At 44.0% G+C, this 26,490-nt stretch overlaps 1 protein-coding gene across 2 annotated transcripts in view; it reads left to right on the forward strand.

Moving 5' to 3' along the window:
- Positions 1–26,490, forward strand: part of rarga (retinoic acid receptor gamma a) — a 121,807-nt gene that overhangs the window by 20,431 nt on the left and 74,886 nt on the right. The window contains exon 1 of one of the 2 annotated variants that reach the window (XM_028798578.2): positions 15,078–15,941. The exons of the other annotated variant lie outside the window; for it this stretch is intronic. Coding sequence (XP_028654411.1) covers positions 15,797–15,941 — 145 coding nt within the window. The 5' untranslated portion in view covers positions 15,078–15,796. Of the gene's footprint in view, positions 1–15,077; positions 15,942–26,490 lie in introns of those variants that run through there. 2 annotated transcript variants of the gene reach the window in all.

Below are 26,490 nucleotides of genomic sequence, written 5' to 3' on the forward strand. Positions count from 1 at the left end.
TGGCGACAGACTTTGGTCGCCCGCCTCCCTTTGGCATTCTTTCACCCGCACTTGACAGCAGGAAGGGGTTACGAGATTACGAGGGTGATGAGTCAGAGTGGCAGAGAGAAGCGATCATCTGAAGATGATGGAGCAAGATGAACGTCAGCCGGGGGCACACGTGCCGACCTGAGTTAGAGGAATGGCGGGAGGCGGGCAGGGTGACGAGTGAGGTGCGACTGGGCGGGGTGTCTGCAGACGCAGATTTCATCATCGACTAAGAGGGCTCCAAACTGTTGGGTAGCCTTGTCCTGATTTGTGGGTGCTTTGTGGCACATTTCTGATTTGACCAGTTGATAAGCATGTGCCCATTTTAATGCGGGCACACTGACTGGTCATATATGCAAGAGCAGCAGCAGGATGTGGGGGTAGAGAGGGGGTGGTATCACAAAGCTGGTAGCTCTATGGCAGAGTAAAAGGAAGTCACTTGAATGAGATCATGAGTTACTGCCACTGCCCACGTTGCGCCACAAAGCGTCAGCGAGCTCAGCTTGTTGTCACCGTCACAGCGCCAACTGGCACTTCCTGCCTTGTGCTCACTCCAAGTGCTCAGCACCACATGGCCGACAATTCTCGGCAGAGTCTCTTTCGTCATCTGAGCACACGTGCAGAATTGCTGATGCCCACTGCCTCTAGGTGGCACAGGCTGGTAAGGTTTCAGGTGGGCATTATAAGTAAAAACGCTGCAAGATGAAGGGCTAAGGCAGAGGGGGCACCCGCTAAATTAAAAAGCACATAGATAAACGTGAACATTGGCCTCATTTAGTTAGTCATCATTCACCACAAGAAGTGCCCCCTTATCTTCAGTTTACCAGCTTTCACTTGTGTCACCCAATCATGCCACCTGCACTCATGCAGAATGCTTTGACCATGTGGCCCGCACCTAATAAAAATGCCACTCATTATTTTCATCATGCCATCCCATTTTGCTACTTTAGAGGATAACAGTACCAACGTCAGCCCATCATGCCACTACACTAGGTGAAAATACTATTGCCAGCCACGTGTTTCTCGACAATGTGATCATGCCATCTAAACTTAGATGAAAATGCCACTCCCACCACTCTTTTATTGTGTCACTCCATATTGTTAAAATAGTTCACCAACTGCTCACCTTTCTTGCCACCATAATGCCACCCAGACTTATCTTCTACCCTTGCACTCCACCGCATCAAGTGACTCCTCTTGTTCTTCAGGCCACAATATAATGCCCATGTCTCCTTGGTCTATTCATGCCCCCTACAGTGCCATCATCATGCCATTTTGCGATCTGTCCCTAAACAAGTGTTCACGTGATTGGTAATTTAAGACCTCAGTGCCAGCCTGCCAGTCCAGACTGGGGAGGTCAGGTGGACATGTGACATGGACACCAAGCCAGTAAATGGAAAACAAATGGAAGGAACTTCACACTCACAATGGCCTAACGTTATTGAAAATGACCATGAAAGGTGCTACATGGGATCAAAAGGGTTGCTATGTGGAAGCAGGGTGCTTTTAGTTTGAATGGCACCCCAGTTACAATGGTACTGATGTCTAAATGTTTAGGGGTACCCACATTGCTATCCAAGTCTCCATGCTCCCTAAAATAGCCCTAGCATACCCACCCTCTGTCCTCCCAATAATGCCACTCATTTCTTTGCACTCCCATAATGTTGAGCCACCCACTATGTCATCATTCTCTGTATGCATTCACAACAATGCCACCCATATCTGAATATGCCCACAGTGCCACCTTTGTCTTCAAACCCAAAATAATCCCACCTACAAATCACTTCCACCCCATGGACCTGCCATAATGCAGTTTATCCCTATACAGAACAATGCCATCCATGTCTTTGTGTCCATCCATTGCCAACTGTACTCTCCATAGTGCCACCAGTCTCTCTACCCAGTGATGTCACATATATCTGGGAGACCCCCCCACAATGTCATTTGTGTATTAATGAACCACAATACCCTGGTTTCAATATGCCCCCAAATAATACCATATGTGTATGTGTGCCCTCACAATGCCAAAGGTCAGTATAAGCATCCATCAATGCCACTCAATGTCTAAATGTGCCCACAGTGCCACCTGTCCTTCCAGGTGCTCAAAAACAATCCCACCTGCAACTCCATATTCGTCACAATCATGTCAGTCGTCACTGTACCAGTGGAAAGGATGTGCCCTCTGAGCCCATCCATGGTGCCACCACTTTACCCCTACGCAATGATGGCACATATTTCTGCTTGCCCCTCTCAATTCCACTTGTGCATTGATTTTAAAGTGCCCTGTAAGAATACCCTTTGTGTCTCAATGCCATCTCAATGTCACCAGTCAGTTTGTGCCTCCAACAGTGCCAACCCAAGTCCTGGCAGTCACCATAATGTAACCTGTACATCTTCAAAGCCAAAATCCTGTCTATTTGCCCCCAGGGTGACACCTTGTATCTCTGTGCCATCCGCATTGCCCACAGTCTCTGTATACCCAATGATGTCGCATACTGTATTTCAGGGTGACCTCAAAGTGCAACCTGAGCACTTTTGCTCCACAATATCTTGAACTAATGTGCCATCTAACATTACCATTTGTCTCTACATGCCCTCAAAATGCCACCTGAGTCTCTGCACTCCCATAATGTAAATGATCCTTGTATGCCTTCACAACAATTCCATTCATGTCTGCGTGCCTCCACAATGCCACCTTGTGTCCCCATTCCTGCCATATTACTTTCGGTTTCTATTTGTCCTTGAATGTACACGATATCTGTGTGCCCATGATGTTCCTTGAGTTTTTTTATGCCACTGGTCTCTACACAACAATGTCATGTCTGCATGCCTCCAGAATGCCACCGTGTATGTCTGTGCTCTCCATATCACTACCAGTCTCTATGTGCCTCCAACAATACCATGTGTCTTTGTGCCCACAACTTCACTATACCCTTCACAAAGCCACCTAGATCTCTATACACCCCACAGTGCCACTTTTATCTCTGTGCCTTCACAACAGTGGCACTCCTGTCTGCATGTTTACACAATGCCATGGTGGACATCTATGGTAGTTATATTACTACCAGTTTCTCTATGCCTTCACCAGTACCACTAGTCCATTTGCCCACAATGCCACCTGACTGCTTATACCCTTCACAGTGCCACTCAAGTGTCTATACCCTTCACAGAGCCATCTGAGTGTTTATACTCTTGAAAGTGCCATGCTAGCCTTTATACCTCCCATAATGCCACTAGTCTCCATATGCCTTGCCAACAATGGCACTCATGTTTGCGTGCCTTCAAAATGCCACTTTGTGTTTTTGAGCACTTTATATCATTACCAGTCTCTATATGCCCCCAACAATACTGCATGTATGTGAGCTTACAGTGCCACTTAAGCCTCTGTACCCTTCACAATGCCACCTGAGTCTTTATTACCTTCTACAATGCCAGTAGTCTGTATATTCGTTGACAGCAATGGCACTAACGTCTGTGTGTCTTTGTGATGTCACCTGAGTCTCTATTCTGTTCCTACTGCCACCTGAGTGTCTATACCATTCACGATGCCACCTGAGTCTGTGTACTGTTCACACTGGCACCTAAGTCTGTATTCCCTTTACAGTCTCACATGAGCCTCTATACCCTCCTTATGCCACCTGAGTATTTATACCTCCCACAATGCCAATATAGCTTCTGTATGCCTTGCCCACAGTGGCATTAATGTCTGTGGGTCTTTGCAATGACACTTGAATCTCTGTTCTGTTCATACTGTCACCTGAGTGTTTATACCTTTCACGATGCCACCTGAGTCTCTGTACTGTTCACACTGGCACCTAAGTCTCTATTCCCTTTACAATCTCACATGAGCCTCTATACCCTTCCCAATGCCACCTGAGTATTTATACCTCCCACAATGCCACTAGCCTCTATATGCCTTGCCCACAATGGCATTCATGTCTGTGGGTCTTTGCAATGCCAACTGAGTCTCTATTCTGTTCCTACTGCTACCTGAGTGTTTATACCATTCACGATGCCACCTGGGTCTCTATACTGTTCACATTGGCACCTAACTCTTTATACCCTTTACAGTCTCACATGAGCCTCTATACCCTTCACAATGCCACATGTGCCTCTATACTCTCTACGGTGCCACCAGTCTCCATGCCACTAATGCCTGCTAGTCTCCACAATGTCACCTGGTGTTTCTGTGCCCTTTCAAACCCTACCAGTCCTGATGTGGCCCCAATAAATACCCCATGTCTATGTGCCCACAATGCGAGCTATGTATGTCTACTCATGGTGGTTTCTTCTCGGCCTAGCGGGTACCTGACTGCTGCTGACTGATGCCAGCGCAGCGTTGGCAGCTTCATTTTCAGGAGTTGGATGGCTGGAGGGCTCTGGGAGTTTTAAAAACTCTGAACAGAGTGAGCAGCCAGACGGGGGCCCTCCCTTTTCCTGCCGATGCTGAAGTAACCCCCCCCCCACTCTCCCGCCACTGACCCCCCCCTTTCTATTTTCTTTGGCCTTAATTGTCTCAAGGTGTGGAGAAGCGAGTGAGTGAGAGAGAGAGAGAGAGCGAGACCCCGGCATGAAATAATATCAGTGGGCTCAGCGTTACAGCCGAGAGGCAAGTGGGTCCAGTTCAGAGGAAGGTTAGGCGGCCCTGGGGGGCTTTCGAAAAGAGTTCAGCCCTCCCGCTCGAGGCGCGCGGGGTGTGTGTGTAGGGGGAGTAGTGGGGGGGGGGGGTCAATGGAGTATTATATATCTTGGAATGAGCAACTGGCTTCAATTTTAATACTGCATGGGGGTTGTGGGGGATCCAAAGGGAACGTTGGGGTATTCAGTCCAGAGGAGCCCCCGTCTCATAAAACTTATTTTGGAGTTTGGATTGGGATGAGTCGGGGGGGTGAGTGTGGCACTGGAATAACAGGCCTAGATAAATTTAAGGGAGTTGAGGGTGCTTATAAAAGAGATTGGGGGGGGGGGGCGGGGGGGGGGCAGCACTGGTGGTATGTGGTGCAGAGTCAGTCAAAGTGAAGAGAATTTGGAAAAAGTGCCCGGGTAAACAGAGGACTTGGGGTGGGCAGGGGGGGGGGTGCCGGGCCTCTCGTGTTTACTGAGAGCTGGAGCCAGCAGCACAGATTGACAGGAAATGATGTCTTTAAAGAAACTGACAGGGTGAGACCACTGCAGCGGGGGGGGGGAGAGGGGGGGGGGAGGGGCGGGTGAAAGCAGAGACCGCAAAAGGCAGCAGGCGGTTCACAGGGGGTTTCACCCTCACAGATAGCTGCCACCACCAGTAACACACACACCTTTTAAGTATGGGGGGGGGAGTAGTCTCGTTTGAGGGGGACTTTCAGGGGGGCTTCGTTGGGAAGTGCTAATGTATGACAATCACCCCCCCCCCCCACCACCACCACCATCACCTGATCAGCCAATCAATCAAACAGGAAAAAAAAAAAAAAAAACCGTGGATCCAGTCAGGTAAAACAAGTGCGCACGCGGTCGCGGTGAAAGGCGCTACATCAGAATAGAGCCCCACAAGCTCTGCTTTGAAGGTGCTGTGGACTTGGCAAGCAGGGCATCCACAACCCTATCGAAAGGCGCTATATACATCAAAGACGGGACCGCTCACATTCACTGCCCTTTAGGCAACCGTGCGAAAGAAACGAATCAGCCACGGCCCACACATGTAACGTGGTCTAATAACACACAGGCTGGTAAGGTATCAGGTGGGCATTATAAGTAAAAGTGCTGCAAGATGAAGGGCTAAGGCAGGGGGGGCACCCGCTAAATTAAAAAGCACATAGATAAACATGAACATTGGCCTCATTCAGTTAGTCATCATTCACCACAAGAAGTGCCCCCTTATCTTCAGTTTACCAGCTTTCACTTGTGTCACCCAATCATGCCACCTGCACTCATGCAGAATGGCACTTGCCTCTATGCACCCATGCCGTGACCATGTGGCCCGCACCTAATAAAAATGCCACTCATTATTCTCATCATGCCATCCCATTTTGCTACTTTAGAGGGTAACGGTACCAATGTCAGCCCATCATGCCACTACACTAGGTGAAAATACTATTGCCAGCCACGTGTTTCTCGACAATGTGATCATGCCATTTAAACTTAGATGAAAATGCCACCCCCGCCACTCTTTTATTGTGTCACTCCATATTGTTAAAAATAGTTCACCAACTGCTCACCTTTCTTGCCACTATAATGCCACCCAGACTCATCTTCCACCCTTGCACTCCACCGCATCATGCTGCCAGTAACTCCTCTTGCTCTTCAGGCCACAGTATAATGCCCATGTCTCTTTGGTCTATTCATGCCCCCTACAGTGCCATCATCATGCCATTTTGCTATCTGTCCCTAAACAGGTGTTCACGTGATTGGTAATTTAAGACCTTAAATTCTCTAACACAGTGCACCCATGGCCACAGTGTAAGGCGCTATATCACATCAGGGTTAAAATATAACCCCCCCCCTACTCTGTCCTCACCCATTCACAGTCATAGACACAAACCTACTAATCAAAAAGAATCCGATTTTAAGGTCAAGTAGACTCGTAGCAAAGTGCATCTCTGACCCCAGTGCCAGGCGCACTGCTAGAATAGAAGACCCTCATCACCTCCCAGTCACTTAACATTGAAATACCTGGATGAATGAAGTGAGTCAGCTACGGCCCACGTGTAACGTAGCAGTGCATCCGTGACCAGAGTGAAAGGTGCAAATCATATATCACTGCTAATACACAAGCCTCTGCTCTTGTTACTCTCAGCTTGATCTTAAAACATTGAGGGAATAACATGAATCGGCGTTGGCCTAAATGTAATATTGTCTAATAATATAGTGCATCGGTAAAAGGCGCTATATCACATGTCCTTGCTAGAATAGAACCTCCTACTCTCCTCACATTCACTTCAATTAAAACAACTGAAGTGAAAGAAATGAATCCGCTATGACCGAAATGTAACACTGTCTCATAATATCGAGCATCCCGTGATCAAAGTGCCAGGCGCTATATCAAACATCCATCCATTTTCCAACCCGCTGAATCCAAACACAGGGTCACAGTGGTCCATTGGAGCCAATCCCAGCCAACACAGGGCACAAGGCAGGAACCAATCCCGGGCAGGGTGTCAACCCACCACAGGACACACACAAACACACCCACACAGCAAGCCCAATTTAGAATCGCCAATCCACCAAACCTGCATGTCTTTGGACTGTGGGAGGAAACCCACGCAGACACTGGGAGAACATGCAAACTCCACGCAGGGAGGACCCGGGAAGCGAACCCAGGTCTCCTAACTACGAGGCAGCAGCGCTACACACTGCGCCACTGTGCCGCCCCTTTATCAAAGAACACTAAAGAAATAGCACCCCTTCATCTCCATACAGTTATTTAACATTAAAAGACCTGAGTGAATGAAGTGAGTCAGCTATGGCCCACGTGTAACAGAACAGTGCATCCGTCACCATGGTGAAAGGCGCTATATCACATCAGTGTTAAAATATAGACCCCCCCCCCAACCATCGCCAGCCATCCACAGACATGCACACAAACCTATGAACCAAATATAATCTCATTTGAATGTAATGTAGACTTTTAATGGAGTGCATCTATGATCCCAGTGCAAGGCGCTATATCAAAGCTTACTGCGACAATAGAAGCCCCTCATCTCCTCGCATTCACTCCCTTTAAAACAACTGATGTGAAAGAAAATGAATCCGCTATGACAGAAATGTAACATTGACTCATAATATCGAGCATCCGTGATCAAAGTACAAGGCGCTATATCAGGTGCCACTACTAAGATAGGAGTCCCTCATCTCCTCAGAGCCACGTACATTAAAATAACTGAGTAAATGAACTGAATCCCCTTATGGCCTAAATGTAATATTTTATAATAACATAGTGCATCCGTGATCAAAGTGAAAGGCGCTATATATCAAAGTCCCTGCTAATACATAAGCTACTACTCTTGTTACTCTCACCTTGATTTAAAAATCTTGAGAGAATAAAATGAACTGCACTTTGCCTTAATGTAATATTGTCTAATAATATAGTGCATCGGTGATCTCGGTGAATGGCGCTATATCAAATCTCACAGTTAAAATAGAAGCCCCCTTACTCTTCTCACATTCATTTCAAGTAAAGCAACTGTGTGAAAGAAATGAATCGGCTCGGGCCAACATGTAATGTCATTCCTTAATACAGTGAAAGGCGCTATATCAGGGCAGTGTCGGACTGTCATCCATGGTCATACAGTCAAAAGCATAATCCAATTTTAATGTCATCTATGAGTCTAATGCAAGGCGCCATATCAAAGTCAGTGACCGAAGCCCCGCACTCCTCACCTTCACTGCCTTTAAAAAACAGCTGACGTGAAATCAAACGAATCAGCCACGGCCTAAATGTAATATAGTTTTTCATGGATGATCATCAGGGAAAGGCGCTATATTCGATCCGTGTTAAAATTTAAAGCCAAACCTCGCCGCCTGACGATATACCCCCGTAAACGACACCCCCCCCCCCCCTTCCTGTCCATTCTTTGATATACACTGCAGCCTATTAACAACAAAAAAAATGGCAATAATGAAAATGGATACAATGCAATGTAGACATAACACAGTGCATCCAATCCCAATGAAAGGCGCTATATCAAAGTCAGCGCTAGAATTTAACTCTTTACTCTCCTCACCTTCACTGCCTTTAAAAGACATTTGTGAAAGAAATTTGTCAGCTGAGGCCTACATATGACACAGCCTCCTAGTGTAGTACATGCATGAACCCAATGAAAGGCGCTATATCACATACAATACAATACAATACAATTTATTTCTTGTATAGCCCCAAATCACTCAAGGAGGGCTGCAATAGGCTTTAACAGGCCCTGCCTTTTGACACCCCTACCCAGCCCAAAACCCCCCACAACCCCCACCCCCCCCCCAGCCTTGACTATCTAAGAAGACAAGGAAAAATCCTTTTAGGGAAAACAAAATGGAGGAAATCTTAGGGAAAGGCAGTTCAAAGAGAGACCCCTTTCCATAAAAACAGGGGGTCAATATAACACAATACACAGAACAGAACACAAGTCATCCTCAATACAATACAATAGTGCAGTAGAAATATTACAAATACAGAGTAGATGATATCCCATAATACGATTTGGATTTGTTCAGAGAATCCTGGAGACCTCGGCCATCAAGCTACCTCTCCCTATTGGCCATTCCACAGCTGAGACAGCCAATCCAATGAAAGGACCCCTTTACCCGACGATTCCTGCGATCCTATATCATAGATGGCAGGTAGAACAACTTGGCAGGTGGGCAGTGGCACCAAGTGCCACATTTGAGTACCGAGAAGAGAAACAGAACAGGTGAGGAGGGTTAGTAACAAATTCTAACTGTCATGTTCCTTATGTTTTAGTGCTAATGACTGACAGCAGAGATGCAGTCTGTACAGTTAATCAGCAGCTCTAGTCAGGGTGTGCTAAACTGAAGTCGTGAGTCTTCAACCTGAGACTGAAGAGACATCTCTTATAGTAGCAGGCGGATCACTCCACAGTTTAGGGAGTCCTGTAACTAAAAGCTTGACCTCCCACTGTTATTTTATTAATCCTCACAATCATAACCAGACCAGCATCTTGAGGTCTTAATGTACGCTCAGGATTGTACGTCATGATAAGTTCAGACAAGTAAGCTGGATCTCGGCCATTTAAGGCTTTATATGTTAAAAGGAGGATTTTGAAATCTGCCCTAAACTTAACCGGAAGCGAGTGTAAGGACTTGAGGACTGGGGTTATGTGTTTGTATTTTCTTGTTCTTGTAATAATTCTTGCAGCAGCATTTTGGATTAACTGGCAGCTGAATAAAGAACAGTTTGAGCATCCAGTGAACGCCGCACTGCAGCAGTCAATCCTACTAGAAATAAATGCAGGAATGAATTTCTCCGACTCCCTGCTTATTTAGGATTTTCCAGCAGATGACCCCCCCCCCCCCCCCCCCCCCCCACCTGAACTGCCACCTCCATTCTCATACAGGAGACCCATTGGAAGGACTACAAATCAAAGCAGTCTCAATGCCTTGACCCTCCATAATGATGATGAAAGGCGCTATATGGAATCAACTCTAAGGCACCCCCCCCCACATCCATTCCCCCAACAAATCGGCTTTAATGAAAGGTGCTATATCAGATGGACGCCTAAGATTAAAGCTTACACACTTGCCATGCATTTGAACACTAAATTCTGTAATAGACGTCTATTAACTTTCTTTCTTCATGCTTGTATGGAAAGCTTCTCTATACTATCCATGCCAGAATGTAAGCAAGTATACATTATACTTTGAAAGGCGCTATATCATGACAATGGCAAAGTATAGCCCCCCACTTCACTCCCCTCATTTATTAACATACCGTATAAGGATGGGAAAAAAGTGAATCTACTCTGGCGTCAGTAGAATGTGATCTAATGAGATTGTGCTTCGGGACTTATGTGAAAGGCGCTATATCAGATCAAATTATAAACTTTTCCTCCCCGTACGTTCACCAGGACACACGATACCAGTAAAGGGGAGAATGGTTTCAAATCCCAGTCTTGGGTCGTTACTCTTCTGGGTTTTTCCTGGGTGTCGTATGATGTGCCAATGTGCCAAGTGACATCCCGTAACAGGGCTGTTTCTTGCCTTGCTCACGATGCTACCGGGGTGGAGGGGGGTCCCCCACCCCTCCCTTCCATTAACACCCTACAGAGGAATCAAACCGATTTGGAAAATTAATGGACGGATGAAGTTAGAAAACGATACTGACAAGGTTCCTTTCAGAGAGAGTGATCGTCCTTCTGCTTCCCTGAAGAGAAGTGTCATTGTCCCCATGCACAGCGGTGACCCCTTCCTGTCCTTGACGGAGGCGGTAGCGCGTCTCAACTTGAAGTTTGACGACAAATTAGACTGGAAACGATCAGTTTTCGTTCCTGATCCGGGGTCACCTTGGACGTGTCGCTTTACTTGCCTCATGCTGGATTGGCACGCACAGTAAATATGGCACTGCAAAAAAAAAAAAAAAAAATATATATATATATATATATATTATATATATATATATATATATATATATATATAACAACAACAACAACATTTATTTATATAGCACATTTTCATACAAAAAGTAGCTCAAAGTGCTTTACATAATGAAGAAAAAGAAGAATAAAAAGACAAATAAGAAATTAAAATAAGACAACCTTAGTTAACATAGAATAAGAGTAAGGTCCGATGGCCAGGGTGGACAGAAAAAACAAAAAAAAAAACTCCAGAAGGCTGGAGAAAAAAATAAAATCTGTAGGGGTTCCAGGCCACGAGACCGCCCAGTCCCCTTTGGGCATTCTACCTAACATAAATGAAATAGTCCTCTTTGTAGTTAGGGTTCTCACGGAGTCACTTGATGCTGATGGTCATACAGACTTCTGGCTTTTAATCCATCCATCATTGTTGGAACATCATGGTGCTTTGGGTAGATGGTGGTGGCACAAGCCACCACCAATAGGACACCGGAAAAGGAAACAGAAGAGAGAGTGGGGGTTAGTACAAATTTTGAATGAATAGTTATTATAATGAATTGGATATACAGAGTGTCAGGATTAAATTACAGTGAAGTTATGAGAAGGCCATGTTACAGTAATGTGTTTTCAGTAGTTTTTTAAAGTGCTCCACTGTATTAGCCTGGCGAATTCCTACTGGCAGGCTATTCCAGATTTGAGGTACATAACAGCAGAAGGCCGCCTCACCACTTCTTTTAAGTTTTGCTCTTGGAATTCTAAGGAGACACTCAGTTGAGGATCTGAGGTTGCGATTTGGAATATAAGGTGTCAGACATTCCGATATATAAGATGGGGCGAGATTATTTAAAGCTTTATAAACCATAAGCAGAATTTTAAAGTCAATTCTGAATGACACAGGTAACCAGTGTAGTGACATCAAAACTGGAGAAATGTGTTCGGATTTTCTTTTCCTGGTAAGGATTCTAGCAGCTGCATTCTGCACTAACTGCAAACGATTGATGTCTTTTTGGGTAGCTCCTGAGAGGAGTGCGTTACAGTAATCTAGCCGACTGAAAACAAACGCATGAACTAATCTCTCTGCATCTTTCGATGATATAAGAGGTCTAACTTTTGCTATGTTCCTTAGGTGAAAAAATGCTGTCCTAGTGATTTTATTAATATGCGATTTAAAATTCAGATTACAATCAACGGTTACCCCTAAGCTTTTTACCTCCGATTTGACTTTTAATCCTAATGCATCCAGTTTATTTCTAATAGCCTCATTGTATCCATTATTGCCAATCACTAAGATTCGGTTTTTTCTTTATTTAATTTGAGAAAGTTACTATTCATCCATTCTGAGATACAGGTTAGACATTGTGTTAGCGAATCAAGAGATTTGGGGTCATCAGGCGCTATTGATAAATACAGCTGTGTGTCATCAGCATAGCTGTGGTAGCTCACGTTATGTCCCGAGATAATCTGACCTAATGGAAGCATGTAGATTGAGAAGAGCAGCGGACCCAGGATAGAGCCTTGTGGAACACCATATAGGATATCATATGCCTTTGAGTTATAATTACCACAACTAACAAAGAATTTTCTCCCTGCCAGGTAGGATTCAAACCAGTTTAAGACACTGCCAGAGAGGCCCACACATTGACTAAGGCGATTCTTAAGAATATTATGATCAATAGTGTCAAATGCGGCACTCAGATCTAAGAGGATGAGAACAGATAAATGGCCTCTGTCTGCATTTACCCGCAAGTCATTTACTACTTTAACGAGTGCAGTTTCTGTGCTGTGATTTGTTCTAAAACCTGACAGAAATTTATCAAGAATAGCATGTTTATTGAGGTGCTCATTTAACTGTATAATGACTGCCTTCTCTAGAATTTTACTTAAGAAAGGCAGGTTAGAGATGGGTCTATAGTTTTCAAGAGAAGAGGGGTCGAGATTATTTATCTTAAGTAGAGGTTTAACTACCGCAGTCTTAAGACAGTCTGGGAAGACCCCCGTATCTAATGACGAATTTACTATGTCAAGAATATTATCACTAAGCACGCCCGATACTTCTTTGAAAAAATTAGTTGGTATTGGGTCAAGGGCACAGGTGGAGGGTTTCATTTGAGAAATTATTTTATGTAAATCAGGTAAATCTATCCTAGTGAAAGACTTTAATTTGTTTATTATGGGGTACTGGGGTTTCGGGGGATCCTTAGTGTTGGCGAGATATACTATGTTATTTCTAATATCATTAATTTTTTGATTGAAAAATACAGCGATAGCCTCACAGGTTTTACTGGAAGTACTTAGGAGGCATTCCTTTGAGTTACCACACGCCCACCAAGCACACATACTAGGGACAATTTAGGATCACCAATGCACCTGACCTGCATGTCTTTGGACTGTGGGAGGAAACCCACGCAGACACGGGGGAGAACATGCAAACTCCACACAGGGAGACCCGGGAAGCAAACCCAGGGTCTCCTAAGCTGCAAGGCATCAGCGCTACCACTGCGCTTTGGTGGGATATGGCCGACCTTTCATCCCGGCCAATACCCCCAGGCCTCCAATGGAGCCCTCCCTGCAGCATGGAGGTTGCCCCCGAATGCCAGCAGGGAATTATGGACATTGGAGTTTTCATCCACAACCCTGCTGGATACCACAGGGGCCCCTAGAAGGCGCTGCAGGGAGGAACAGCAAGACTTTCGCATACAACCCGGAAGTGCGTCATAATCACATGAACAAAAAGACAGACGAACTTCCAGGATGAAAAGAAGACTTTTGGATCTGACCCCGGAAGTGCTAAGAAGTCACATGGGACAGGGGTTTCAGGATCACTTCCGGGTCACGGACTATATAAAGGACTGTGGGAGATCCCAGAGTTTGGAGCTGAGCTGGGTGGAAGGGTGGCAACGCGTCTGGGAGAGTGGAGGATTGATTATTGATTATTGTTATTGGTTATTATATGAGTATTGTGGAGAGGAGGGTGCTTTGTGCACTGTATAGTTCAAATAAAAATTATATTTGGATCTTTATCTGGTGTCTGGCATATAGTTTGAGGGTTCAAGGGAGCGATAGCGCCCCCTATCTGTCACAGCATATATCTATATATATATATATATATATAAAAGGGACTACACGGTGGCTCAGTGGTAGCGCTGATGCCTCGCAGTTAGGAGACCTGGGTTCGCTTCCCTTCCCGGGTCCTCCCTGTGTGGAGTTTGCATGTTCTCCTCATGTCTGTGTAGGTTTCCTTTGGGTGCTCCTGTTTCCTCCCACAGTCCAAAGACATGCAGGTTAAGTGCATTGGTGATCCTAAATTGTCCCTAGTGTGTGCTTGGTGTGTGTGTGTGTGTGTGTGCCCTGCAGTGGGTTGGCGCCCTGCCCAGGGTTTGTTTCCTGCCTTGCGCCCTGTGTTGGCTCCAGCAGACCCCCGTGACCCTGTAGTTAGGATATAGCGGGTTGGATAATGGATGGCTGTAGACTCAGTTCAACCCCGTGAATCACTGGGTGACCCCCACTGGCTCAATTCACTTCGCAGGTGCCTAACTGACTAATGGTCTGTAAAGCTGGTGGGCACCAATACTGCAGTGTGGTGGCCCTTATTGAAATGAATTTAGTTACAAGGCGTGAAAGGAAACACAGAAACAGATAAAGGGGGCCACTCAGTTTAATGTCCAGATTGAATAAAAAGAAAAAGAATTTAGAAAGAAAAGTCCTGGCACCCGTCACCCGTAATGCTTCTGCATGAGGGAGCGACGTTCTCCATAGAAGCCCATCTGAACAACTTCAACTTCTAGATAGGTGCCATATACACAGTGTACGTGTGTGTGTATATATATGTGTGTGTATGTGTGTACATACAGAATATACAGAACGTATACTTTTTCTCTTACTTGTTTCTCCTTGACGCACGCACGTGTTTCTGCACACGTGACTCAGTGTGGCAGCGCGTCTTGTAACGTGTGGTGTGTGTGAGTGTGTGAGTGTGCACCTCCTCTGATGCAGGGTAACCTGTGTTACTCAGTCTCGAATGAATGCCTTGTTTGTGTGCGCTTGGGGTTGTTGGGGCTCGGTTACTGGTGATCATTTGTATATTTTTGTTTCCGGGGTTGGCTAAATGGAATGTGAGTGAGTGAGACGAGCAACTTGAAAAAAAAGAAAGAAAACAAATAAAGGAAAAACAAAAAGCTGTTACTATTGTGTTTTTTTGCCTTTCTGTTGAAAGAATCAAGAACAGAAAAAAAAATGGGCGGGGGGGGGGGGGTAATTAGACTTGGCCAATCAATAGCAGCTGAACTCCTGGTATGCATGGTGGATTCCCCCCCTTTGTTTGACAGGTCAGTGGTTCACTCCAGTTTAGCTGGAAGGCATTTGATTCTGTGCGAGCTTGTTATTTAGGTCTGTTACTGCACAGACCAGGATCTAATAGAGAGAGCGAGAGCGAGAGCGAGAGAGAGAGAGAGAGAGAGAGAGAGAGAGAGAGAGAGAGAGAGAGAGAGAGATATGGTGGGGGGGGGGGACGAGACGGAAATTCAAAGAGCTGACAAGTCAGAGCTCTTTACACGTCCCTTTTAAAAGCCAATCTCCGCGCTTGAAAGTCAGTCCACTTCGTAAGACAGTACGAGGATATCGGTGAAGAAGATCAAAGAATCGCCGTTGCGGACTTTCACGGGAGCGTTTTTTTTTTTTTTTTTTTTTACCGATTTATGTGACTGTTTCAAACTTGGACCATGTTTGACTGTATGGAAGCCTTCGGGATAGCCCCTCGGCAGCTGTATGACGTCACGAACCGGGGCGCCTGCATGCTGCGGAAATCAAGTCCTTGTTTTGGGGGGCTAGACCCCTTCACCTGGGCTGGGACGGCCAGCATTCAGTGTAAGCCAGCTTTATTTAATTACACTCTTCCTTTTTTATCACTCTGATTCACTGCTCTTTTTTCTTCCTGTTTCTCTCTCTCTCTCTTTTTTTAATCGCTGTATCTATCTGTCTATCTGTGCCATGTATGTACGCCAAGGGCCGGGCAAGCTGGTCGAAGCGTTGTGCCGAGGTCTCTCGTTCTGACTTCTTGTGGGTACGGAAAGCCGCCTCAAAATCTGCTTTTCGGCACACTCTTACATAATGTAGGAAAGTGCGGAGGCTGAGTCCGACCGAGTCCCAGGGCTGCCTAGTTTAATCATGCGAGGCTCTTACGTCCTCTCTTCTCAGTGAGCAGAGCTTCAGAGGGTCTGCGTTTTGTACCCTGGTGCCATGCTGCCCTCCTTGGGGGGACCAGTGACCGTGAACTTTGGGAAAACCTATGAAGGAGTACGCAGCTGGACATTGGCATGCCCGGCAAAGCGTTCTGACTGCTTTGGATGGTGGAGCATTTGGGGCTTCTACAGCAGGACGTATTGGTACTGCTCGTTTTATGAAGCCCATTTCACAGTGTGTGCCCTGTCAGAAAATACTCCGAACTTTCACGGTTAACCTGTGCGCACGAAGTCTTCGGATATACAGGAGTGCCTTTTATACTGTAAACACTTACACGGACGGTGATCAATCACTGCATCGCAGAGCACTTTTATCATGCACCCTATTTAAAAGTTCTTATCAGACGTTTAAACACCCGCTATATAGCGCCTTGCATATTAAGCACCATCAATGAACAATTTCAAAAGTCAGTCAGGCAATTTTAACGGCACATGTTTTACTGTGCATCGTCAGAAAAGTTGTAGGGAATGAAATCGATTTAAAATGCCTTCTGTGACCTTCATGATGGACGACCAAAAGATCTTCTCATTAGAGCTCCTTTCACAGTGCCATCAATCAATTAGCCAATATCTATCGATTATATAGTGCCTTTCATATCTATTTGCCATATAGTGCCTTTCACATTTACCTTTGTATCTATTTATATAGTGCCTTTCATATCCTATATCTATCTATCAATCATTTGAAAGTCATTGTGACGTAGTGGTTAAGGCTTTGGACTTCAAACCCCAAGGTTGTGAATTCTAATCCCACTACTGACACTATGTGACCATGAGCAAGTCCATCCATCCATTTTCCAACCCGCTGAAGCCGAACACAGGGTCACGGGAGTCTGCTGGAGCCAATCCCAGCCAACACAGGGCACAAGGCAGGAACCAATCCTGGGCAGGGTGCCAACCCACCGCAGCCATGAGCAAGTCAATTCACCTATTTGCTCGAACTGGGGGAATTGCAGTCACTTGTATCTCAAATATGATAAGTTACTTTGGATAAAAGTCTCAGCCAAATAAGTGAGAAAAAAATGCATATACTGCCCTTCTCGTCTATCTGTTAATCTAGTCCCGTTCGGGCATAGAAGAATCAGATATTAAACTAACTCTTATAGTGTTAAAGTAATTTTTGTAAGTTTTATACATGGAAAGAGTGGACCGATATGTACACTTAACGTGTTAATTTAACACTAGTGATTTTATTGTGTTCTTAAATATCTATATAGTGTATAACGCCTTTCATATCTGCTTATACTTTGTATAGCACCTTTCATCTCAATCTATTTATCTTTTAAATGGCACCTTTTAGCTCTACCTATGCAACTATTCGTATATATAGTGAATTTCCCCTTGGGATTAATAAAGTATCTCTATCTATCTATCTATCTATCTATCTATCTATCTATCTATCTATCTATCTATCTAATAGAACCGTTTAGATTTACCAGTGCAACTATTGGTATATTGATCGATTCCGATCGATCAAGATTCCGATTGATCGATCGATCTCTCTCTCTCTCTCTCTCTCTCTCTCTCTAATAGTATTTAAGGCTTTGTTCTTCAAACCCAGAGGTTGTGGGTTCAGATCCTGCCACTGACACTGTGTGACCCTGAACAAACTCGTACTTCACCTGCATGAACTCTAATAGGAAAAACAAAAGACATCAAGCCAATATTATTTCAGATGTTGTAAGCTGATTTAGATGAAGGCGGCAGCCAAGTGATAATTATCTAGCCTGTAGTGCCTTTTTTTTATGTCTTCCCATTTACTACGGCTTAATGAAACTACAAAAAAACACTTAAGTTCCTCAAACCAATTGATCGAAAGCACTTGTAGAGCCATCATCTAGTCTGCATGCAAAGATAGACAGACGAACTGTTTAAATTGATAGATGAAAATGCAAGTGCTGCTATGGAATGTGTCCTCCAATAAATAGGGAATTTGAACAATTATCTATGGCTGTTCATACTATGTAGCGACTTTCACGTGACGTCCAACAATAAAGTCTTTGGCAGACCCGATCGCGTCGCTTCCTAAACGCTAAGACAAGGCGCGGCCCGCCCATCTGCTGCGCACGGCGTCTCTCCCAGAGTGTGTTTCTAGAGAGAGCGTTAATTCGTTTTAATGTCGGTCTAACTGGAAAATCAAGTCAATCCAAGTATCTCTTTTATTGTGTGAATTTTCGCATTTTACGCGCTACAGCGCATCATAGAAGATTATAGCGCCTTGCACGCCGATCTCGTTACACGGAGGACCGCAGTCTCCACTTTTCACTGCTGACTCGCTGACGGCCACACGATGAGATTCCAGCGATCTGAATCGAAGCCAGAAAGGAGAGGCAGAGTATAGGCACGGTTATTTATTTATATATAGCTTTTTCTTCATCTTGAAAGATGTTCCAAGTGCTACCCCGCATGCATGACCCCCCGAGAAAAGACGCGCACACGCACACCCACCCCCACGCACCGCCACCTCTGTGAGGCAGCAGTGCTCGTAGCGCTTGTAGATAAAGCAGATTACTTTTCAAGGAGCTCTTAAATTACAGGCCATCACACGCATACAATACAAGGAGACAGCGGCGTCAGTGAAAACAGAAGTGAACGCGGGAGCGCGACTTTTTAATCTAGTGAGGAATGTGCATGGGAGTGGAGACATCGTGCAGCCAGGGAGCGGACCGAGGACCTCTCGGGAGTGGAGACGACTAGAAAAGAAGCCGTGAATTCGAGTTCGGCCCCAAAGAAGTCGACTCGTTAAAAGGATGGGGGGGGGGGGGGGGGGGGGGGGGGGGTGAAATTGGCACATTTTCTCCAAACATCATAAGGCGTGTTTGAACAAAACTAAGTCGGTGAACAAAACAAGTCAATTGGATTAGTCCGCTTCGCCAAGGCGGGGCAGCCAGCAGACTCAATTAAAATCGTAAGCTTCGCCCGACCCCCGATGCTCAGTAACCCCGCCTATCCCGAAACGCACAAGCGACTCGGTGGGTTCCCCGGTGTAACGGTCGAAATTGAGGAGCTCCGCTATGAAGTACCCCCTCCCGTCCAAGTTGACTGTCTCTCACCCCGCGACTCAGGTGTAGCACCCCCCCGTTGGAAAATCAGAGAGGTTTTGCGCTCCGACTCTGCAGGAATCCGTTCAGTCGCTCCATTTTCTAATCCCTTGGACAAACAAGCCCCTCATCAATGGCTTTCTTCCTGGGGCACCAAAACAAACAAGCGCCTTCTTTCTTTCTTTCTTTCTTTCTTTCTTTCTTTCTTTCTTTCCCCATCGATACCTTTGCACACACTAAATCCATCAAAGTTCCAAAGAGTTCATGGGTGCCACACCACCCACTATGCTGCAGAGACCCCCTTGGAGAACAAATAAGGAAGAAAAAGGACTGTGTGTGTGTGCCCCCCCATGCACCTCATTAGTCTGGGTCTCCTTTCCTAACATAAGCCTACTGTTAGTACTGGCCTCGGGCTTGCTGAGTGACCCCTTCTGTGCCCCATAGTCAGGGCCAAGGGTCTTCTTGTTGAAAGGCTCTGACCTTCAGAACTTTACAATGGACAGGCACTTTGGGGAATGCCATCATTCTCGCTGTCCTTTAAATTAGAAATAAGAAAGCAACATAGATCCGCAACTCGTGCCATGTCCTGTGATGCCGCTAATGGGTACACTCAGCACAGTATAGCATGGCGGTTCAATGCACATCCACAAAGCTGGCAAGGTGGAGGCGAGGCTGGTGGGCCACTGCAAGCTTCAAGCAGGCTGCAAACTCGAAGGTGCATCTCCCTCCATTTTTAAAGGAGGATTTGAGCTTACAGCACATCTGGAAGTGTTGAACCAGCCACCTTTTACTGTTTAGTCATTTTAATATCCGAGGAACAGGCAGGTCAAACGACTATTTAAAATATCGACCTGTTTGGCAGATGCCTTTATCCAAGGTGACTTACGACGTTATCTGAGGTACAATAAGTTCCATTTCTTTTGTTCTTCCAATTGGAGCAAAGGCAGGTGAAGTGACCTGCTCAGGGTGTCTCTGTCACACTAACTCACTCACTCACATGCACACACAGTGTGTCAGAATTTGAACCCATGACCTAAGGGTTTGTAGTTCTAAGTCTTAATTGCTATGCTACACTGCCAATTGAATGTAAATGATGACCCGACCATTTATCTTGTATACTGAACATCCTGCAGCTCCGCGACCCTCCTCTGGATAAGTGGGTTAGGAAAATGGAACGGATGGACTTTTACATAAAGTTTACAGATTACATGTTTCTATTTTATGGCAGTATAGTGTTTGTGAATGGCACCGTCATCCATCCTTGACTCCCATATAATCCAATACAGGAGTCCTAGAGAGTTGGATCTATCCTAGCACCACAAGGTGAACACTTGTAGGATTCGCCATAATGCATTTAGTTTAAACATCTTGCCACGATTGAAACCCCCATAAAAACTGGAGTAGGTGGTGGGTTTGAGAAGATCTTTCTATGTGTCTGTATAACCTTTAAAAATAAGAACAGATATGTGTGTGCACAATGTGTTTATACAATGGACTTAGTGGTTAGGAAATTGAGATCAAAATTGATATGGCATAGCTGCCCAAATATATAGTAGGAAGTATCTTTGAACAAATGTGCATAGGAGAAGATCACTTGGGTTATTTTAGTTCATAAAAAAATATCCACCCTGATAAAATAATACGTGTCTGTGTGGGTCAGTCTGGTTGCAGAATCTCTGCAATTCCAACAGATAGTACATCAAAAGGATTTGTAGTAATAAAGTACATTGCATTTTCATTCCAACGGATGGTGCATCACAAGATTTGTAGTAATAAAATGTATTACATTCATTTAATTCCAATGGATGGTACATCACAAAGATTTGTATTAATAAAATGCATTGCATTCATTTCGCTTCACAGACCTTAACACTCTCTTTTCATTAATCCCATACCTATTTATATATATATATATATATATATATATATATAGGAAGTATCTTTGAAAAAATGTGCATAGGAGAAGATCACTTGGGTTATTTTAGTTCATAGAAAATATCCACCCTGATAAAATAATACATGTCTGTGTGGGTCAGTCTGGTTGCAGAATCTCTGCAATTCCAACAGATGGTACATCACAAAGATTTGTACTAATAAAATGCATTGCATTTTCATTCCAACGGATGGTGCATCACAAAGATTTGTAGTAATAAAATGCATTACATTCATTTAATTCCAATGGATGGTGCATCACAAATATTTTTTTACTAATAAATTACATTGCATTTTCATTCCAACAGATGGTACATCAGAAGGATTTGTAGTAATAAAATGCATTGCATTCATTTCACTTCATAGACCTTAACACTCCTTTCATGAATCCCATACCAATATATATATAGGAAGTATCTTTGAAAAAATGTGCATAGGAGAAGATCACTTGGGTTATTTTAGTTCATAGAAAATATCCACCCTAATAAAATAATACATGTCTGTGTGGGTCAGTCTGGTTGCAGAATCTCTGCAATTCCAACAGATGGTACATCAAAAGGATTTGTAGTAATAAAATACATTGCATTTTCATTCCAACGGATGGTGTATCACAAAAATTTGTAGTAATAAAATACAGTCAATTCATTTCATTCCAACAGATGGTGCATCACAGACCTTATCACTCCTTTCATGAATCCCATACCAAATGACATAAAGAGAGACATTTGTCATTCCAACAGATGGTGTATCATAAATATTTGTAGTAATACATTTTATTACTACAAAGGTTAATACAGTGGGCCCCCTTGGGGAAAAAAAACAGGTTAGGAAACTTAGGTTAAAGTTGATATGGCATAGCTGCCCAAATATGGGAAGTACCTTTGAACAAGTGTACATGGGTCAATTGGGTTACTTTAGTTTATTCAAAATATCCACCCTAATAGACTTACACAGACAAATATTTTATTTAATTGCACCGTCTCTGTCATTCCAACAGATGGCACATCACAAATGTGTATTAATAAAACACATTACATTTGTCATTTCCACAATTGGTGCACTACAGACATTTATAATAAAATGCAATGCACTTGTCATTCTAACAGATGGCACATCATAGACATTAATATTCCCCACATAAATCCTATACTAAATGGTATTAAAGGGAGACACGTGCATTGCATTTATCATTCCAACAGATGGTGCATCACAAAGCATTTTATTACTGCAAAGGTTTATACAATGGGCTTACCTGGAAAAATTAGGTTAGGAAATTGACATTAAAGTTGATTTGGCATAGCTGCCCAAATATAAGAAGTACTTTGAACAAATGTACAGTGGAGAACGTCACTTGAGTTACTTTAGTTCATTAAAAATATCCACCCTAACAAAAGAAGTGGCTGTGTGTGTCAGCCTGGTTGCAATGTTTTCTGTAATTCCAACAGATGGCACATTACAAATATGCCGGCCTATCATACAGCATCACCAATCCACCTAATCTGTATGTCGATTATAAAGACATTTCCTCTCCTGTCCGCTTGCTCTGTTAATTTCTTAAACTGTGCCCGAGAGTATACCAGTCCCAATCCCAGTACATGCGAGCCAGTCAGTCAAACCAGTACATCGTCGGGATGTGGATGAAAGATTCCAGTAACTTGAGAAGAGGACACAGGGAGAGGGTTCAGATGTGACACGGGCAGTGATGCGATGTGTGAAGGATCCCAGAGGAGCTTTGAGGCAGTGGCGTGCCACTGTGCCCCTCGGGCTGAAATTGGCAGCATATGCCTTGGAAACATTTGAAGAATTTCACTTTAATAGTCTAAACTTCATTTTTTTTTCTTGTTTTTATCATTTTGGCGAGCCCCTCTTTTCTCTCAAGCATTGGGATCTCTGTCCATTGGAGAGCTTTCTTGATGTAATTAGAGATGTATTTGCATATGTCTGCATATTTGATTAATTGATGCCACATGCAAGGTTGGTTCCTCCCTTGTTCCCTTTGCTGTCAGGATAACCTCCAGTCCCCCAGAATTGATTGGAAGGGTTTAAGAATCTATATGTGTATGCATATGCTTATGTGTGAAACTATTATCCACATACATATACTGTATGTAAATGTATACATGAATATATATTTGCATATTTGTGTATGCATATGCAGATATGTGTGTGTGAGTGTATATATGTTTTAGTAAAAAGGATCACAAGGTAACAATATGGCTATTGTCACTTCTTTTTACAGTGGTGGGGATATGTTGCATATTGTTAAGAACATGCAAATGAGACTCTCCATGTACTCTCCGCGTGGTAATAATAATCCTCTAAATCTATCGGTGAAAGACGTATCTGAAATGTAACTGTGGCACAGGGATAAGAGAAAATGTACATAATCTAATATTCCATCCATCCATCTTCCCAACTTGCTTGTCCAGCACAGGGTCGTGGGGCAGCTGGAGCCTATCCCAGCAATCACAGGGCACAAGGTCCATTAAAATATAATAAATGTTGAAGTCTCAAGAGGCAACATTGTTTAATTGCTGCAAGGAGAAGGTTTTAAAATGAACAAATACAGTATGACAATGCAGCCATCAGACAGGCTGTGCTGTGTTTAGGACTTTCCCAGCTCCCTTGAAGGTGGTCCTTCGAATGACAGCCTCCTTCTGGCTGCCGCCATCTTTTATCCTGCCCTTGAAAAAGGGGCGGGGCTAGCAGTCTCCCAGAAGTGATGTCATCGCTCTTCACCAGCATCACCCTACTGATGAGGGAAAGTAGATTTTGTTCCCCTTGGGCCTCCAAAGTGACCCCTGCAAAGCACTTCCCACGGCTCCATGTGGGACAACAGTACACAGAATTCATATGCATTTGACGTGCGCATGTTGGGTTAATGGGTGACTCTATAAGTAGGTCCCCGTCTGATTATGGCGCTGTGCATCAGTTGACCCCATGATGGACTAGTGAACTGTCCAGATTTGGTTCCATCCCTGTGTCCATGTTGGTTAGGATAATCTCTCATAAAACAACTCTGATTTGGATTAAATGAGTTTGAGAATCTAATAATGGGAAATCTGTCATCGAGGGGTGTCATAATGGCAGGTCAGGCATCTGCACCCCACCTCCTTGGATGGGTGAACCCACTTCTGATGTGCAGCCATCTAGTGGCATATGTGAGCCAAACAGACATGCAAACCTCAGTCCGCTCTCATTGCCCAGGCCAAGTGGGACACCGCTTCAGGGTGTCGCTACTTTATTGTCACATGATGTGACATTTCATATGTGGCAGAAATTTTAAGAGGGCAGCTCAGGCTACTCTGTTTTAAATAAACAGCAAGGGGATGTGACAGCACATTGTCCTAATCCTGGGCTGTTCATGTGACTCTGAAGGCTTGAACAGTCACCTTTTATATGTGGGCGTCGCCTGAAGAAGTGGGAGTGGAGATAGGGGGGTTGGATTATCCCAGGTGTCTGCTGATTGGTTGAGGTCTTTCAGGGTGGAGGAAGAGAGAACAGTTAGGCAGCTTAACCCAGTTTCATGTTAGGCTGCAAATAAGATCTATCTATTATATAGCGACTTTCACATCTATCTATCTATCTATCTATTATGTAGTGCCTCTATCTATTATATAGCACCTTTCACATCTATCTATCTATCTATCTATCTATCTATCTATCTATCTATCTATCTATCTATCTATCTATCTATCTATCTATCTATCTATCTATCTATCTTATAGTGCCTTTCACATCTGTCTATCCATCCATCCCTCCAAGGCACTTCATTTGTAGTCTTATAGTTCTTAGTGTGATGACTTATTTCCTGGTCGGTCATTACCATCTACCGATGACGACTCAATTGTGGGCATTTTTTGTATGCGAGGACGTTCTTTTTTACAAGCGCGTGCCTACAGTCCAGTCTTGACACACTCAGCTTAGGTGGTCTATGCAAGTCATTGACGGTCACACAGATAGTTTAACAAATGTGTTTTTATATTCAGGGTGTCAGTCCTTCAGAGGGCACACACTCCGCATTAGGGCAAAGGCAAAGCTATCAATTAAGTTAACCAGAGCATCTCTGGGGTACACAAGTTTATTTTATATAGCGCCTTTCAAATGGATTCCATGAGGTGACCTTAATTGGATCAAATGACTCGGTGTCCCATAGGCAGGCTAACATGCAGAAATGAAAATTTATATAGTGCCTTTCAGTAGTAAACATCTTAAAGCTCTTCCTAAGGTTATAACAAAATACATAAGTGTAATTCTATGTAGTATTTTTACAAGTAAACATCTTAATTCCATCCTTAGGGCTATACAAAATACGTAAATATAATTCTATATAGCGCCTTTCAGTATTAAATATCTTAAAGCCATAACAAATAAACAACTTCAATTTTATATAGCGGCCTTAATTAGTAAATGTCTTAATTCTGTACAGCACCTTTCAGTAAACCTCTTATGGCCTTTCCTATGGCCATAACAAATGCACAAATGTAATTTTATGTAGACCCTTTCAGTGGTAAACATCTCAATTTTATGTGGCGCCTTTCAAATGGATTCCATAAGGTGACCCTAATTGGTTCAAATGACTTGGTGTCCCATAGGCAGGCTAGCAAATGCACAAGCGAAATTTTGTATAGCGCCTTTCAGTAGTAAACCTGTTGATTTTGTATAGCACCTTTCAGTATTAAATCTGTTGGTTTTGTATAGCGTCTTTCAGTAGTAAACCTGTTGATTTTGTATAGCACCTTTCAGTATTAAATCTGTTGATTTTATATAGCGTCTTTCAGTAGTAAACCGGTTGATTTTGTATAGCGCCTTTCAGCAGTAAACATCTGAAGGCCCTTCTCAAGGACAGCTCTGCAGTCCAAACCCACCCATGTAAATCTGTTCTCCTGAAGCGTCCACTAGTCCCGGTAACAGATGCCCACATTTCACTTTATGTAGCGCCTCTCAGCAGCAAGTCTAGCCCTACGGCCCGTGAGTTTTCATAAACTCTACGTGTTCTTCCGTAGATGAGCTCGGGTACGTCCAGTGACTCGGTGTTAATTCCGACGGACTAACGATTACACGATTTTCTGTAGTTCTGTAATGGACTCCATATATGTTATGTCTTTAGACACAGTCCGTGTTCCATAGGCAGGGTCAGGATGCACACATTTCATGCTATATAGCGCCTTTCTCTAGTAAACACCTTGAGGCACTTTATGA

Source organism: Erpetoichthys calabaricus, chromosome 3 (genome assembly GCF_900747795.2).
Source record: "Erpetoichthys calabaricus chromosome 3, fErpCal1.3, whole genome shotgun sequence".
In the NCBI taxonomy this organism is placed as follows: Eukaryota; Metazoa; Chordata; class Cladistia; order Polypteriformes; family Polypteridae; genus Erpetoichthys; species Erpetoichthys calabaricus.